General features: G+C 43.5%; 1 protein-coding gene across 1 annotated transcript in view; it reads right to left on the bottom strand.

Annotated features, from left to right (window-relative positions):
* The window catches only part of LOC132805745 (STE20/SPS1-related proline-alanine-rich protein kinase-like), a 143,090-nt gene that overhangs the window by 56,976 nt on the left and 66,930 nt on the right, over positions 1 to 19,184 (bottom strand). The window contains exons 5-7 of the mRNA XM_060820972.1: positions 11,172 to 11,227; positions 9,852 to 9,961; positions 5,446 to 5,547 (exon numbers count right to left, since the gene is read on the bottom strand). Coding sequence (XP_060676955.1) covers positions 5,446 to 5,547; positions 9,852 to 9,961; positions 11,172 to 11,227 — 268 coding nt within the window. The remainder of the gene's footprint in view (positions 1 to 5,445; positions 5,548 to 9,851; positions 9,962 to 11,171; positions 11,228 to 19,184) is intronic.

The following is a 19,184-nucleotide window of genomic DNA, read 5'->3' as shown; positions in this document are numbered from 1 at the left end:
GGTGGGGAGAAAGTAGCATAGAGTACAATAGGTGAGTGGGGGTGGGGATGAAGGTGACAGGTCAGGGAGGAGGGTGGGGGAAGGTAGCAAAGAGTACAATGGGTGGATGGGGGTGGGGATGGAGGTGATAGGTCAGAGAGGAGGGTGGAGGATAGGTGGAAAAGACGTTAGGCAGGTAGGACAAGTCATGGGGACAGTGCTGAGCTGGAAGTTTGGAACTGGGGTGAGGTGGGGGAAGGGGAAATGAGGAAACTGTTGAAGTCCACATTGATGCCCTGGGGTTGAAGTGTTCCAAGGCAGAAGATGAGGCGTTCTTCCTCCAGGCGTCGGGTGGTGAGGGAGCGGTGGTGAAGGAGGCCCAGGACCTCCATGTCCTCGGCAGAATGGGAGGGGGATGGTTAAGAAGGCGTTTAGCATGCTTGCCTTCATTGCTCAGACCTTTGAGTAGCGGAGTTGGGACATCATCCTGTACAACTTCAACATGTTGGTGAGATCTTAACTGGAATACTGTGTCCAGTTCTGGTTGCCCTGTTAATGGAAGGATATTATTGAGCTGGAGGGAGTTCACAAGAGATTTACCAGGATGTTGCTGGAAATGGAGGGTTTGAGATATAAGGAGAGGCTGGATAGGCTGGGACTTTTGTTTTCCCACTGGAGTGCAGGAGGTTAAGAGGTAACTTTATAGAGGTTAATAAGATTATGAGGGGCATAGATAAGGCAAATGGCAGGTGCTTTTTTTTCCCCTAGAGTGAGGGGTTTCAAGACTAGCGGGTATATTTTTAAGGTGAGAGGAGAAAGATATTAAAAAGACATGAGGGTAACTGTTTTTCCATGGAAAGTGGTTTGTGTGTAGAATAAACTTCCAGAGGAAGTGGTGGATGTAGGTGCAGCTACATTTAAAAGACATTTGGATAATGACATAAATAAGAAATGTTTGGAGGGATATGGGCCAGGCTCAGGCAGGTGGGACTAGTTTATGGTCTGCATGGGAATGGTTGGACCAAAGGGTCTGTTTCCGTGTTGTATGACTCTAAGGCAGAGAAGGTATGCGTCACTACACTCTGATCACTGTTCAAAATGTGTTCCACGATGTATCTTTCTGAAAAACAGACTGAAATGCCTTGAAGGCACACTTTGTACCCCAAATGAACATAATTTATAACAGTACATGTTCAATATTAGGGCCCAAGGTGAAAAAATGTCCAGTAATCAATGTGACCACATTAATTCAGCTCATACAATTCTGTGAATTTGCGCAATTAAAATAATATCTAACTAAAGAGAAGATTGTGTCAGGCACAAGAGATCCTGCAATGAGAGAACGTCTACTGAGAGAGGAAAAGCTCTCAGGAAATAAGCATACGCAGAAGTGCGGAGGTTGTAAATCAGCAGTCACAGCATATTCATGATAGCTCTTGAATTATGCTGACAGATTCTCCAGCCCCAAAGGACAGAGCAATCATGGACAAAAGGCAGGACAGAAATATTGCAGAGGACAGCATGCAGTGGAGAAGAGGAAGGCATGTCCAAATTGAGGAAAGCAGTGCTCTCATTGCACAAAGCTGAATCATTTTGTACACAAGTGTATGGCTACAAGGAAGCACAAAAGGCAAGAACAGATGACCAATAGAGAGATATCTGGTGTAGATTCTAACAAATCACTCTATACCATACAACAGATTAGTTCAATCAAATCGATAGGTGGTGCATGATTTACATAGACACTAGAGCAGGAGTAGGCCATTCAGTCCTTGAAGCCTGCTCCGCCATTCAATAGAATCATAGCTAATGTCTATCTCAATGCAATATTACCATTTTGCATTAACTCCTATAGAATAGATTAGCAGCATGGTAGCAGTGAAACAACCCGAGAGTGTGCATTGACTCAAAGGATCTAAATAAAGCTCTGAAGAGATCTCACTACCCCATGCCAGCCTTGAAAGAATTTTGCTACAACTTACAAAGACAAAAGTCCTCACCACCCTTGATGTGAAGAACATTTATTAGCAAGTGAAGCTGGATGAAAACAGCAGTTTCCCAGCTGTTTTCCAGGTGCCCCTCAGGAGAGACTGATGCTTGTGCATGTTATTTGATATATCCACAGCTCCAGAGGAATATCAATGCAGACAACATGAGATGGTCAGTGATCTTCCTGGAGTGGTAATTACAGCAGTTAACCAGCTGGTTTGTGGATGCAGAGACACAATGAAAGACGCCATCACTGACCATAATCAAAATCTGGTCTGACCAGTTGACAGAGGTCGACAAATGAACTTGAAATTGAACAAGAAAAATCTGTAATTAAAGAAGCCCAAAGTCAAGTACACAGGCCATGTACTGACAGCAAAATATCTTTGCCCAAACCTCAAAAAGGTAAGGGCAATCAGCACATTAAAACAAATAAAACGACGCTATGCTCAGATCGGAAAACAGTGCTGGAATTTTGCTTGTAAACACTTTCATGCATATCCACTTGGAAAAGACAAAATGACAGTCGGGTCCAACTACCAGCCACTTCGAAGCATTTTCCTCAAGCTGAAACTATCTGCTTTTTTTTAAGAATCCCTACTGTGTGGAAACAGGCCCTTCGGCCCAACAAGTCCACACCGAACCTCCAAACAGTATCCCACCCAAACCCATTCCCCTACCCTATTACTTGATATTTATCCCGACCAGCATCCAAGTATATTACTCTGGTTATGGAGATATCATCTGGATGTGACATATAAGCAAGGGAAACAGGCACACGCTTCAGTCATGCTGTTGAGAGTAGCATCCCCTGTATTTTCCTTTTCACATGTCATGACAGTGTGTGAAATCATCCAGATTCAATGTGAATCAAAAGGCGATCATACTCTTGCAGTCACCAACCCAGCAAAGGTATTCAATATAACAGACAAGCGTCTTACTCACATCAAGCAAATGACCTTACAAGATGCAATTTTCCAAGTATTGCAAAATGTAGTGATAAGCAGATGGCCTGGAAGCATCAAAGATACACCTGTTGCTACAAGAGCATATTGGGCACAGAGATGAATTGATAGCATAAGATGGCATATTGTATAAACTGAAATAGAATCATTATTCCTAAGGAGTTGCAAGGAGAAATGCTAAAGCACATCTGTGCAAGCCATCAAGAAACTGAATTAAGTCTGAGGAAGGCAGCAGATTTGCTCTACTTGCCAAACACGAGTAGCAAAATCAAAGATCACATCAGCAGTGCATGGATGAAGCTGGGAGAAGACCTCTTCACAATTGCAGGAACTGATTATCTTGTTACACTAGACTATTCTGACTACAAGGAAGTGGACCATTTGACTTCAATGACTACCACTGAGTTTGTCCAAAGCCTGAAAGCACATTTCAGCTGTTACAGCATTCCCACCATTGTCATTACTGGCAATGGCCCTCAGTTCATTTGTGAATAATTTAGCCACTTAATCAACAATTGATAAAATCAACACCATACATCATCTCCACACTATCCGCAGTTAAATGGAAAGGTTGAGGTGGCAATAAAAATCGCCAAAGGAAGCAAAATGAAATTGAGCAAATCTCAAACAGATGTATAGAGGGCAATCCTTGAGTGGAGGAACACACCTGGTGATGGCATGGAAAGTAGCGTAGTACAACGAACAGTTGTTGTGGGTATGTTCGCTGAGCTGGGAAGTTGGTTTGCAGACGATTCATCCCCTTTCCAGGTGACATCCTCAGTGCTATGGAGCCTCCTGTGAAGCGCTGCTGTACTGTGTCGGTTGGAACTTATTTGGTTTTGTTCCAACTGCTTCCGGTTGTTTGGTGCAGTGGTCAGGATATTGGGTCTCGGTCAATGTGTTTGTTGATGGGGTCCATGGATGAGTGCCATGTTTCTAGAAATTCTCTGGCTGTCCTGTTTGGCTTGTCCTATTATTGCGTTGTCCCAGTCAAATTTGTGCTCCTTGTCATCTGCATGTATAGCTACTAGGAATAGCTGGTCATGGCATTTAGTGGCTAGTTGATTGTCATGTATGCAGATTGTTAGTTGTCTGCCTGTTTGTCCTAAATAGTGTTTCATCCAGTCTCTGCGTGGAATCTTGTACACCACATTTGTCCCGCACATGATGGGTATTGGGTCTTCAGTCCTGATGAGTTGCTGTCTAAGAGTGGCTGTCGGTTTATCGGCTGTCAGGAATCCCAGAGGTCAGAGAAGTCTGGCTGTCAGTTCTGAGAGAGTTTTTTAATATAATTTAGAGTGGCTAGTGTGTTGGGTCATGGCATGTCCTTATCACATTGTCTGTCTGCCAGGCACCTGTGGATGAAGTTGCAGGGATATCTATTCTTGGCAAAGACTTTGTAGAGGTGTTCTTCTTCAAGCTCTGGAATGCTGCAATATGTTGTAGCCCTTTTGAACAGGGTCCTAATGCAGATTCTCTTGTGTGTGTTTTTGGGTGGTTATTTGTATAACTCAGGATCTGCAAACCAACTTCCCAGCTCGGCGAATATACCCAAAACAACTGCAACCAGCACCTGAGCTACAAATCTTTACACAAACCTTGAACAAAGAATAATGTCACACCAAAAGCAAGCTACACTCGCAACAGCAAACTACTTCTGGCTTCAGAAGTTTTAATAGGTGTGAGTGACAAAATCAAGGTGAAATGGCAGACAGCCAGAGTTTATTTTGACAAGACTCTTAAACTATTGCCAGATTGAGAATTGGAGAGATGGTGGAAGTGCAAATATGAACAATCTCAACAAAAGCCAAGCCAAATGACAACTTGGGACCTGTGTAGAGCAGTTAGTCACCTCAGTTGTGGAATTGATGGAAGTGAATGACCAGATAAGTTGTTGCAACGGCAGGCACATAGCCAAATGTTGAGAAGCTTTTCCTCAACTGCAGACAGATGATCAGGAAGATATTAATTCATTACCTACACAATCTACAGATTAACCATCGGACCCAGAGGTCCATAACAATAGATATGGAATAACAACTGCAACAACAAATAACATGGGAATGACACTCAGATGAACATCACCCAGATGAACAGCCAACAAAAACATGCATGCATTCCATTAAGAAACCAGCACAATTTAAAAATATGTACGCAATGAATTATGCAAAGACTGAGAGTAATGAACTGCAAATGCATGAGAGCAGCTGTGTATATATTGGGTAACTTGGGCAACTCAAAATGTACACAATAATGCAAGCAATTTGTTTTTTGTATAAATATGCAATCATGTACAAATGTTCTGGTCTGCCATAGTCACTTAACCTTTAAGATGAGGCATATTCACTGCAGGCAACCATTTTACTGAAACTTCTATTAATTCTGGTTGTGGCTGTACTCAGAACATGCAAGATCCCATATTCTGTATACAATTTAGTCCCAGATATCTGAATACTTCTATCCAAGGTATCCAGCGTTTTGAAAAAAAAGCTGTTTAAAGGTTTGCTCTCACCTTCATCGGTGGGTACTTGTGATATGGCGCTGTTCCGGTTGCCAATTCAATCGCTGTTATTCCAAAACTCCAGATATCTGCTTTGAAGTCATAACCTCGCACCTGTAATTAAAAAGAAAATGAGAAATCAGTCTGCAACTGCCACAAGCATGAGGAAAGCAAGATGTGTGCAAAATTTATGTGCTCTACTGCGGTAATAACATCTGCTGGTATCAAGTGGTTTCTGATTTACAGCAAGATTATCTGCAGAGATCAATTGAAGCAAAATACTAAAGATACTGAAAATCTGAAACAGAAACCAAAATTGATGGAAACACTCAGCAGCTCAGATGGCATCTGAGGAGAGAAGGAGAGTTAATGGATAAGGTCAATGACATTTCATCAGAAGTAATAAAATAAACCCATTTGTGAATAATCTTTTCTCAAACAATTACAGATTAATTTGAAGAGCATTTTTTGAACAAAAAGGATGTTGTTTCACACTGAAACATACATATGTGTCCCATCTTGTGTCCCATCCAATGCTTTACTTGAAGAAACAACCACCATTTACACCATTTCAGGTTTTAGCACTTGTTCTTTGGAGATTAAAGATGATTTACAAGAGTAAAGTATAATGGAACACTTTTGCATTTTACTACATTCAACATTGATGACTTCCCGGCAGCCATTTTTAGATGAATTCAGATAGCCTTTCCATGCTTTATGATGGACCCATTCCCTGTTTTATAACAATCTTTCCCATACTATGGGTATATTTATCACACATCCTGTAATTGATCCATCCCATCTTCTCATTATTTGCTTTGTGACAGATGTGAGTCTTGCAAGTATTTCATTAATGGGCTAGGAGCTGCAGGGTTATCAGTTATGTGATCAGCTAAATAAACAGCTATGATGGTAAAGTCTGAGCATATGTCTAAGCATGATGTATTACATTTGAACAGAAACATTATGCATGCTCATCATATTCACTGCATAATACTACCAAGATGAGTCTTGCCTGACATTTTTTATTCTTAAATTGTGGATGTCAGTGACCAGATCAGAATTTATAACTCATCCCTAGAGGGCAGTGAAGAGCTCACCATGTTATTATGGGACTATGTTTGCAGCCAATGCAGCTGCAGCTGCAGGGGGCGCACTCAGCTCACATGCAGTTACAGTGTCACTGCATTCCACCACTTGCTAATAGCAAAGGGTAGAACACCAAAAATGTTTACTCTCAAAAGACTAAAGACATTGCTAAAGACATTGAGCCAACTAATCCACCTATATTCTCCACTCTTTAAAACGTGTTGATGATTTAATGCAATTATAAGGTTTAAGTACAAAAAGATTTATTGTGCAGCGCATCATCAGCTCCCCGGAGTCCAAAAATAGTCTGTTCAATGAAATATTTGACAAGAAGGGAAATTTATTTTAACTCAATAATATAAATGCAGCTTGCTGGACGTTTATGTTACGAATTCTCAATGAGGCAGGATTTTAAATTTGCCAGTTCACAAAGGAGAGGATACAAAGTTTAATTGCAGGAATCGGGATCTACCTTGTGCCATTCACACAACAAAACTAACAAGGAACAACAGCAAACAAAGCAGTGAGATGGCAGCAAAGGAGTAAGCAAGTGGGTTCAACAGACAGTGGACACACAGTGATGACATCAGCTCCATTACACATGTGCATACAGACAGTGGATTTTGAGTTCCAGTTCCAGGCACACAGTGATGATATCTGCGGCACCAAATTCCTGTTCCTGACTGGTGCAGGAGACACAGTGAGTCGGGCATCAGTCACAAGGCACATTTCCGTCCCTAAAGAACATTAGTGGACTAGTTGGGTTGTTATGGCAATTCAACAGTGTCACGGTCATTTTTACAGATACCGGTATTTTCTCTTAATTCCATATTATATTTCAATTTTAAACTGCCATGGTGGGATTTGAACTTGCTCTCCCAATTATTAGTCCAAAAAGTAACTACTATGCATTGTATCCAGTTAGAAGGGGACTGACGGAAAAGTGGGTTGAGATCAGAACCAGATCAGCCATGATCTTGTTCAACAATAGTAGAGTCGCAGATAGACAGGATAGTGAAGATGGCATTTGGTATGCTTGCCTTTATTGGTCAGTGCATTGAGTATAAGCGTTGGGAGGTCATGTTGCGGCTGTACAGTACATTGGTTAGGCCACTGTTGGAATACTGTGTTCAGTTCTGGTCTCTCTGCTATAGGAAGGGTGTTATGAAACTTGAAAGGGTTCAGAAAAGATTTACCAGGATGCTGCCAGGGTTGGAGAGTTTGAACTATAGGGAGAGGATGAATAGGTTGGGGCTGTTTTCCCTGGAGCATCAGAGACTGAGGGGTGATCGTATAGAAGTTTATAAGAGAGGCATGGTTGGGTAAATAGCCAAGATCTTTTCCCCATGGTAGCGGAGTCCAAACCTAGAGGGCACAGGTTTAGGAATGAGAGGAGAAAGATTTGAAAGAGACCTAAGGGGCAACCTTTTCACGCAGAAGGTGGTACGTGAATGGAATGAGCTGTCAGAGGAAATGGTAGAGGCTGGTACAATTCAACATTTAAAAGGCATCTGGATGAGTATATGAATAGGAAGGGTTTAGAGGGATATGGGCTAAATGCTGGCAAATGGGACTAGATTAGGTTGGAATATCTGGTCAGCATGGGTGAGTTGGACCAAAGAGTCTGTTTGCGTGCTGTACAGCTCTATAATTCTGTTAACAGGCTTAAAGGACGAAACGTCTACTCCTGCTCTGCATATGTCAGAGATTGAAATGCAAGATACTGAATGGACTTGACAGGATGGATGCTGAAAGGATGTTTTCTTTTGTGAGAGACAGATTAAAAATAAAGAGGTTTCTAGTTTAAGGTTAGGATGAGAGGAATTATTTTCTCTAGTGTCACAAGTGTTTGAAATTCTCTTCCCTAGAAAGTGGAGGAGTCATTGAATATCTTTAAGATGGAAGCAGATGGATTCCTGACTCATAAATGAGTGAGAGGTTATCAGGGGTAGGTGGCAATATGGAGCCAGGCCACAATCAGATCAGCCGCAATCTTATGAAAACACTAGCAGGCTCAAGAGACAAAATGGCCTATTCCCTCTCTTAATTTGTATGTTCCTACAAAACCGTGGATTCAAGCCCCAGTCCAGAGACTTTAACACATTATTCAGTACGGTGTCAGAGCTTCATTGTCCGAAGAGCTGTATTTTTTGTTAAGGTATTAATCAAAGACCATGGTGGCTCTCTGAAGTTTATGCAAAAGATCCTACAGTACAATTCGAAGAACAGGCAGATCTCCTGGAAGTGCTGAAAAAACTTCAGCAGGTCGAGGCAGAAACAGAACTAAACTTTGTGAATCCAATAGGATTCATTTTTTTCAAAACTGCATGTCTCCTGGCATTCTTGAATCTTTGTCCTTCAAACATCACTGACAACAAGTTATTTGGTCATTTATTGCAAAGCTGACTGTGGAGGCTTCTGTGCCCAAATTGGCTGCCACACTCCCTATGTTAGACAGCCGACTACACTTCAAATAAAAATATTTCACTGACTGCAAGGTGTTTTGAGACATCTTGAGGTCATGTAAGGTGCTTCATAAACACAAGTTCTTTCTATATACAATCTGGCTGTTGATTTGTGCTTACCAAGGCAAGTAATGTCAATGAAGGAGAATCACACCTTTTCCACATGGACCGTCTACTATCTACCTTAACGAGATCAATGAGGACTCTCACATTGTGGATAACATCACCTCCAGAAAAAAGCTCCCTTTTAATGTATCCCAATAACATACTGTACATTAATTGCAGAAGTGTGCCACCTACTGTACTAGTATATTAGATCCACTTCTTGGAGATAATGTCACTGATAACAATCCCAAATTAGTTCAATTTCAGATTTTTACAGCTGTCAAGATACAAGACATTATCCTTTCAATACTGTTGGAATCAGAGTTAGAGATCAACAGCACAGAAAAAGGCCTATCAGCCCACCGAGTCAGAGAAGAACAAGCACCTAATTTTCTAATCCCTTAGTCCATAGCTTTATATGCCTTGGCTTCACAAGTGCACATCTTAATAGTTCTTAAAAATGTTATGAGGGGTTCTGCCTTTCCTACCTTAGAGGTAGTGAGTGATAGTGCACCAATACCCACCAATTTCAGGAAACATGAATCCCAATTTTAACCTAACACACCTCATGGAAACTAGACAGATTTGGATGAGTCACCCATTTACCCACTGTCTTATTTTCCTTGCCAGGCAACAGGGTCAGGACATCTGTAAATCTTAACAGGTTTCGTTCAAACTGGAGCTTAGATTTTCTAACAGTAGGAATAATGTAAAACTATGCAACTACTTTAACAAAGATTTTACTTGAAACCTAGTTACCTGTTCCATCACTTCTGGGGCCATCCAACATGGAGTTCCAACAAAGGTTTTACGCACTTTATTTCTGGTCATATCTCCACCAGCAGCTAGAAAGGCACTGACTCCAAAATCTAATAAAGGAAGAAGTCAAGTGGTACATTGTTGTGAGAGAAATGATTTACATCAGTAACTCTTACCACTCGTAATACCTCCATAGATTCACCCCTTCCAATTCTTATCAGTGTGACCTCCTCTGATCCTACAACCCTCCAAGAACAATTAGGGGAGCTCTGCTTAAAGACCTATTTTTGGTTTGTTGTCTCATTCATGATGATACTAACTGGAAATGGTTTTTACAAGTTGGAAGGTTTTGAAAGGCCTCTCTTATCCATACCTTACGGTTTGACTGTGGTTTGTAACCCACTTTATGACTGGGGGTAACTTTGACTTAGTATGATTTGTTTGGATTACAATCATTGACTGCAATGGAAGTAAAAGTAGGAGATATATAAAATAGGCTATTGCACAAAGCTAAGGCCATATCATTGTTTTCAAAGTAGATGCACCGAATGTTTTAATTTTCAATTTATCAATGAGATTAAATGATGAGGATTCTATGATTTGTGAGTATAATCAGCAAACCAATCAATATCAACAGCATAAGAGCAGACTGTGAATACATCATGACCTTTTGGTTTTGCGTCACAGATACTTTGCCTACAGGTTGTGACTAGAGATGCTTTGTTACAAGAAGTCATGTTTTAAACATGATCCATTTTGTTATACTTCTGATAATCCTCTATTAGTTGATATAAAATAACTAACAGGAGAAGCACATTCAGGGAATTATTATGAAATTACTGGACAAAGATGAAATTAGATTAGATTCCCTACAGGGCGGAAACGGGCCCTTCAGCCCAACTAGTCCACTCTGACCCTCCGAAGAATAACCCACTCAGACCCATTCCCCTTAACTAATGCACCTAACTCTACAGGCAATTTAGCATAACCAAGTCACCTGACCTGCACATCTTTGGACTGTGGGAGGAAACCAGAGCACCCGGAGGAAACACATGCAGACACAGGGAGAATGTGCAAACTCCACACAGACAGTCGCCCGAGGCTGGAATCGAATCCAGGTCTCTGGCGCTGTGAGGCAGCAGTGCTAACCACTGAGCCACCGTGCCGCCCCAAACTTAAAGGCCGGGCAGCGCCCGTAGTTAGCGAGTCGCGGATACGCAACGAGAAGGATTTGAGTGAAATCGAAGTAACTACTGAGCTAAAGCCGGCGCCAAAGCATTGTGGAGAATGTGGGCTTTACTACTGCTTTTATAAATTTACCTGCAATTTGTATAGACCCATCATCACCAAGCAGAATATTACCGGCTTTAACATCCCTGCAATTGAAAAACACATTCAAGCAATGTAAATATTGAAAGATTAGAAGGATTATTTTTGAAGATTCAGATCTCATTTTGCATCCCTCCACTTTTTTTCCATGCTGTTTCAGGTTACCCTGCAATTGTTTAATGTTGCTGATGGCCCTCCTTGCATGGGAGTCCATACTGACCATCTAGCAGAACCCTTGCTAAATTATAATATGCTGGATTCCCAAAAAACCTGAACTGGGCACAAAGATGAAGGAGCAGAACTAGACCATTCAGCCGATCAAGTCTACTCCACTATTCAATAAGATCAAAGCTGATCTGATAACCCTCAATTTCACTTTTCTGTGTTTTCCCCAAGACCATGCTCCCTGGTCCTAGACTCTCCAACAAGAGTAAACAAGCTTTCTGTATCTCCCCTAAAGCATCTTGTCTGTTTTAACAATGACACCTCACTTTCTTCTAAATTCCAATGAATGCAGGCCCAAACTACTCAACTTCTCTGATAAGAAAACCCCTGCATACCCAGAATCAACCTCGTGAACTTTCTCTGGACCGCACCCAGTTCCCGCGTACCTTTCCCAAGAATGAAGAGGACCAAATACTGTACACAGAATAGCTCCTTGTATTAGTTTTAGCAAAGTCTCCCTATTTTAATACTTCATGCCTTTGAAATAAAGGCCAACATTCTTTATTCAATTTCCACCACCAGGAAAAAAGCAAACACCCGAGTGGCCAGTGACCAGCAGTGCCCTTCACATCAAAGGGCAATGCTGTGTGATCAAACAGTGAAGGGGAGGGCAGGGATTAAATCAAAATAGAATTGGAAGGGGAAATAATGCACTCCACTCCCTGCAGTACCCACCTCTCCCTGAAAATCTCGAGGGTGGTGGTGGATACCGCGTGCTCCTTCTCCAGGGACACTCGGGCAATCTCCTGTCTATTTTTTTTTACCCCCACACGATGCCTAACTGTGGTAGTGCTTATTTTTTCCCCAGCACCCATGTTGTGTGTGAGACACAATGAGAGACACAAGGTGTACGAATCTTTATTCAATTTCCACCACCAAGAAGAAAGGAAACACCCGAATGGCCAGTGACAAGCAGTGCCCTTCACATCAAAGGGCAATGCTGTGTGATCAAGCAGTGAAGGGGAGGGCAGGGATTAAATCAAAATAGAATTGGAGGGGGAAATAATGCACTCCACTGCCTACAGTGCCCACCTCTCCCTGAAAATCTCGAGGGTGATGGTGGATACCACGTGCTCCTTCTCCAGGGATACCCGGGCAATCTCTTGTTTTTTTTTCTTTTTTCTCTCTTTTCTTGAAGAAAGGAAAACCCCCGAGTGGCCAGTGACAAGCAGTGCCCTTCACAAAAGGATAATGCTGTGTGATCAAACAGTGAAGGGGAGACCTTCCTATTTTTTTTTTCGTGTGTGCAGGTGTGAGACACTGTGAGAGACACAAAGTGCACGAATCTTTATTCAATTTCCACCACCAGGAAGATAGGAAAACACCCGGGTGGCCAGTGACAAGCAGTGCCCTTCACATCAAAGGGCAATGCAGTGAGATCAAACAGTGAAGGGCAGGGCAGGGACTAAATCAAAATAGAGTTGGAGGGGGAAATGACGCACTCCACTCCCTGCGGCGCCCACCTCTCCCTGAACAACTCCAGGGTGTTGGTGGACACCGTGTGCTCCTTCTCCAAGGACACCCGGGCAATCTCCTGTTTATATTTTTTTTAGAATTGGAGGGGGAAATAATGTACTCCACTCCCTGTGGTGCCCACCTCTCCCTGAACAATTCCAGGGTATTGGTGGATATCCCATGTTCTTTCACCAAGGACACCCAGGCTCTCATGTAGCCACAGAAGAGGGGCAGGCAATTGGCTAATCTCCTGGTTATGTTGATTTTTTTTTCTTTTTTTGTGTGTGTGAGACACTCTTTTTTTTAAATTAACCCCCATGCTACCGCCTAACTGCGGTAGTGCTTATTTTTTCCCCACTACCCATGGTGTGTGTGTGCAGGTGTGAGACACAGTGAGAGACACAAAGTGCACGAATCTTTATTCAATTTCCACCACCAGGAAGATAGGAAAACACCCGGGTGGCCAGTGACAAGCAGTGCCCTTCACATCAAAAGGCAATGCTGTGTGATCAAAACAGTGAAGGGGAGGGCAGGGACTAAATCAAAATAGAGTTGGAGGGGGAAATGATGCATCCACTCCCTGCGGCACCCACCTCTCCCTGAACAACTCCAGGGTGTTGGTGGACACCGCGTGCTCCTTCTCCAGGGACAACCGTAATCTCCTGTTTATATTTTTTTATATATATGAACACTCCTGTTTATTTTTTTTTATTTTTTTTAGTGCCTTTTACATCAAAGGGTGATGCTACACTCTTGTTTTTTTTAAATTTCCCCCACACTACCGCCTAACTGCGGTAGTGCTTATTTTTTTCCCCAGCACCCATAGTGTGTGTGTGCAGGTGTGAGACACAGTGAGAGACACAAAGTGTGCAAATCTTTATTCAATATCCACCACCAGGAAAAATAGGAAAACACGCGAGTGGCCAGTGACAAGCAGTGCCCTTCACATCAAAGAGGGCAATGCTGTGTGATCAAAACAGTGAAGGGGAGGGCAGGGACTAAATCAAAATAGCGTTGGAGGGGGAAATGATGCACTCCACTCCCTGCGGCGCCCACCTCTCCCTGAACAACTCCAGGGTGTTGGTGGACACCGCGTGCTCCTTCTCCAGGGACAACCGTAATCTCCTGTTTATATCTTTTGTCATTTTTTTTCTTTTTAGTGCTTATTATTTTTATCCCCAGCACCCATGGTGTGTGTGTGCAGGTGTGAGACACAGTGAGAGACACAGGTGTACAAATCTTTATTCAATTTCCACCACCAGGAAAAGTAGGAAAACACCCGAGTGGCCTGTGACAAGCAGTGCCCTTCACATCAAAGGGCAATGCTGTGTGATCAAACAGTGAAGGGGAGGGCAGGGACTAAATCAAAATAGAATTGGAAACACTCCTATTTATTTTTTCTTGTGTGTGTGCGGTTGTGAGACACAGTGAGAGACACACAGTGCACAAATCTTTATTTAATTTCCACCACCAAGAAGATAGGAAAACACCCGAGTGGCCTGTGACAAGCAGTGCCCTTCACATCAAAAAGGGCAAAGCTGTGTGAACAAACAGTGAAGGGGAGGGCAGGGACTAAATCAAAATAGCGTTGGAGGGGGAAATGATGCACTCTACTCCCTACGGCACCCACCTCTCCCTGAACAACTCCAGGGTGTTGGTGGACAACGCGTGCTCCTTCTCCAGGGACAACCGCAATCTCCTGTTTATATTTTTTTTTCTTTTTTTTGAACTCCTGTTTATTTTCTTTTTTTCTTTTTTTTAACCCCCACACTACCACCTAACTGCGGTAGTGTTTATTATTTTTATCCCCAGCACCCATGGTGTGTGTGTGCAGCTGTGAGACACAGTGAGAGACAAGGTGTACAAATCTTTATTCAATTTCCACCACCAGGAAAAGTAGAAAAACACCCGAGTGGCCTGTGACAAGCAGTGCCCTTCTCAACAAAGGGCAATGCTGTGTGATCAAAACAGTGAAGGGAGATATCAAGATTTCATTTTTTTCTTTTCTTTCTTTTCTTTTTTTTTTCTTTTTTACACAGTGAGACACAAAGTGCACAAATCTTTATTCAATTTCCACCACCAGAAAAAGTAAGAAAACACCCGAGTGGCCTGTGACAAGCAGTGCCCTTCACATCAAAGGGCAATGCTGTGTGAACAAACAGTGAAGGGGAGGGCAGGGACTAAATCAAAATAGAGTTGGAGGGGGAAATGATGCACTCCACTCCCTGCGGCACCCACCTCTCCCTGAACAACTCCAGGGTGTTGGTGGACAACGCGTACTCCTTCTCCAAGGACACCCGGGCAATCTCCTGTTTATATTTTTTTTTCTTCACTCCTGTTTATATTTTTTTTCCTTCTTTTTTTTTTCTTTTTTTTTTAGGAAAAATAGGAAAACACCCGAGTGACCAGTGACAAGCAGTGCCCTTCACATCAAAGGGCAATGCTGCGTGAAAACTCCTGTTTATTTATTTATTTATTTATTTATTTTTTCTTTTTTTCTAGAGACACAGGTGTACAAATCTTTATTCAATTTCCACCACCAGGAAAAGTAGGAAAACACCCGGGTGGCCAGTGACAAGCAGTGCCCTTCACATCAAAGGGCAATGCTGTGTGAACAAACAGTGAAGGGGAGGGCAAGACTAAATCAAAATAGAGTTGGAGGGGGAAATGATGCACTCCACTCCCTGCGGCGCCCACCTCTCCCTGAACAACTCCAGGGTGTTGGTGGACAACGCGTACTCCTTCTCCAAGGACACCCGGGCAATCTCCTGTTTATATTTTTTTTTCTTCACTCCTGTTTATATTGGTAAGCCAGGGTTTGTCTGATTAGCCCAGGTTAACAATTCCAATCAAGGACCTCATAGTTAACAAGATCCAGCCCGTTCCAATCACTACATCTTCCCCCCCCCCCCCCCCCATCCCTACACTCCCTCATGTCCGGGGATGTCTCTTACAGCTTTTCCTGAGACATTTTTGCCCCACATCCAGTTCCTGTGACTCGGACTCTAAGGTGGGTGGTGTTACCAGACCATAGTCCATCTCTTACAACTGGAGCTTCTTGGGAGAGTTTCCGCTTCTTCTTCCGGTGATAACAGTATTGAGGCTACATCCATCTCAGACTCGGAAATCTCCTTGACACTAGATGGAAGAGGAGAACCTGCAGTTTCTGACAGGCCTTCTGGCTGTTCTGAGGGTCTGGGTATGTTTTGCTCCTGCCCAATGTGTGAGATAACAGCTTTCAGGTGATCCAAGTGTTTGTTCAGGACTGCATCACCTATCCGAGTTTGTAAGTCACGGGACTTGACCTTGCATCAACCTCACCTCGTACCCATACAGGGTCAATTCCATGATTCTGGCGTCACACTTCGACACCTGAATGAAACTGTCCCTCAGGCTTACAGGAGGCATGCAGCTGGCATTGGCATTCCCACTGCCGTTTCACCCTTCACCTCCCCACCATGTCTGGGAATATCCGAGTCTTCTCCTCATCAGCAACTCTGCTGGAGCTGTCCCTGTTGTTGTGTGCAGGGTGGTCGTATATTTGAACAGGAACGGAGACAGTTTGGTATCGAGGAACACTGTGGGCTGTTTCTTTTACCCTATCTGTAATGTTTGGACTGCTCTTTCTTTGAGACCATTGGTTGATGGATGGTATGGAGTTGTCCTTATGTACTGAATGACATTTGACTTTAGGAAATATTCAAATTCTCTGCTGGTAGATGACGTCCCATTGTCCGTGACCAATAGCTCTGGGAGACTGTGTATCATGAATGATGCCCGCAGCTTCTCAATCGTCATCCCAGAGTTTGCTGAATGCACTTTATGCACATTCAGCCACTTTGAACGGGTGACCACAATGACCAGGAACATTGAGCCCATGAAAGGATCAGCTTTGTCAACATGCAGCTGAGTTCAGGGTTTACCCAGCCATTCCCACACATGTGGGGGGGCCACTGATGGTAATTTTTGTCCTTGTTGGCACTCTGGGCACTGCCCCACCAATGCAGCTATGTCGGTATCCAATCCTGGCCCCAGACATAGCTTCTTGCTAGCACCTTCGTTTTGGAAACCCCTGGATGACATTGGTGGAGTTCAACCAATTTCTGGTAGTGACCTTTACTCAGGACAATCACCCTTGCTCCCCACAGTAATATGCTGCCCTCTACAGTGATCTAGTCTTGCCAGGTCCAGAAAGGTTTCAATCCGGGTTGTGATGGCCCTTCTGTTTCCCCCATTACCACCAGCTGTTTTAGTTACACTAGGACAGGATCTTTGTGTCCGCAGTCAGATATTGCCAATGGTCTCTGAATTTATCACCAAAACTGCCTCTTCTGGGGAGGGTACCAACAGTGGAATACCTGTCAGTGGGAGGCAGCTCAAGGCATCTGCATTAGCCACTTGGCTTCCTGGACGGTGTTCCAGTTTGTACTTTTATGTGCTGAGAATAAGGGCCCACCGCCAAATTCTCCCGGAGGTTACGGGCAGCACCGCCATGTCTTCCTTCAGTAGCCCCAGGGTTTGTAGCAAGGGTTTGTAATCTGTCACTATGACAAATTCCTATCCATAAAGGTATTGGTGGAACTTCCTCACACCAAAGATGACTGCCAAACCTTCCTTCTTATCTGGGCATATTTACGTTCTGTATCAGCCAAAATCCGGGAAGCATATGTTATCGGGTGTTCCTCTCTGTTGGGCCACCAGTGAGCCAACACTACCCTGATACCAAAAGGGGAGGCATCACATGTCAGCACCACCTCTCACTTTGGATTGTCGTGGACCAACAGCTTAGATGACAATTGCTGCTTTTTCACATCCCTAAAGGCTACTTCTTGGCTATGCGACCATTTCCAAGGCTGACCCTTTTTTCAATAGCAGGGGTAAGGTTGCCAAGATAGAGGCCAGGTTTCATATGAATTTTCCGTAATAATTCATGAACCCAAGGAAAGACCTAAGCTCCGGTACAGACGGGAGACCTGGGGCTCCTTTAATTGTCCTCACGTTCTCTTCCAACGGGTGTTACCTGGTTTTAACTCTTTAACCCAGGTAGGTCACTTGCTGTGCCTGGAGCACATATTTTTTTCCTTTCTAAGGCGTACATCTGCCTGGGAGAAATGCGTAAGCACTATGTTCAAGTTCTCCAAGTGCTCTTTATTGGTCTTCCCTGTTATTAGTACGTCATCCAGAAAAATGGCAACCTGGGGTAGCCCTTGTAAAATGTTCTCCATGGTCCACTGGAAAAGGGTGCAGGCTGATGATACCCCAAATGGCAGTCTTGTATATTGATATAAACCCTTATGGGTATTAATTGTAGCGTACCTCTGGGGCTCCTCATCCAATTGCAATTGCAGGTAGAAATGGCTCATGTCCAACTTCTTGAAGGGCACCCCCCTGGCCAACTTTGCGTACCAATCCCCGATGTGAGGGATTGGATATTTATCCAGCTGTCAGAAATGGTTTACCATTTGCTTAAAATCCCCACAAAGGCAACCTGAGCGGCCAGGCTTCACCATCAGTCCAGTTGGTGCTGCCCATTCTGCAAACTGAACTGGTTTAATAATTCCTTCACTCTCCAGCCTCCTGATTTTATACACAAGGCAAATGGCACTGGGAAGACCTTGCAAAATCTTGGAATTGTTTCCTGCAAACATGTAAAATGACTTTGACCCTTTAATAGTCCCAAACCCTTCCTGAAATACCCCTGGGTATTTCACTAGGACTTCTCTGAGGCAGCCATTTTCTGGTCAAATGTTAGACCAATCCAGGTGAATCCTTCTTACCCAATTCCACCCCAATAGGCTTGGGCCCAAGCCTTTTACTACCATCAGTGGTAACTGCACCAACAACTTCTCATAGGAGACTGGAACCAAAGGCATACCCTTAATCTGTAAAGGTTCCCAGTGTATGTTCTCAGTCTGGCTGAGGCCTTGTGCAAACTTAAGGGTTGGAGTCCCAAGCGAACCTTGTTAAAGACCGATTCTGCAACCACAGATACAGCTGTGTTGGTATCCACCTCCATGGGAACTGGGTGACCATTTAACCAAACATTCATTTTAATCAGCTCCAATGTGGATGTCAATAAGCAACTTAATTGTCCCAACCCACATGCAGGGTGATTTTCCAGGGTGTGCACTCTCCTGGGTACCGGCCTATGAGTTTTGTTTCCCAAGTCAGGTCTTGTAGGACCTGTTTGCTGTCTCGAGTCCACACATCGGCAGCAACTACAATAGCTTGCCGGCCCAGATTCTGAAGAACATTTTAGCCACTTGGCTGAGGCTCAGCTTCATTGTGGGGTCCTGCAGTGGGCTGGCCTAGAGCCCGCCTGCT

This window comes from Hemiscyllium ocellatum, chromosome X (assembly GCF_020745735.1).
Source record: "Hemiscyllium ocellatum isolate sHemOce1 chromosome X, sHemOce1.pat.X.cur, whole genome shotgun sequence".
Lineage (NCBI taxonomy): Eukaryota > Metazoa > Chordata > Chondrichthyes > Orectolobiformes > Hemiscylliidae > Hemiscyllium > Hemiscyllium ocellatum.
The sequence above is the reverse complement of the archived record's forward strand: the minus strand, read 5'-3'. Positions and strand labels throughout refer to the sequence as shown.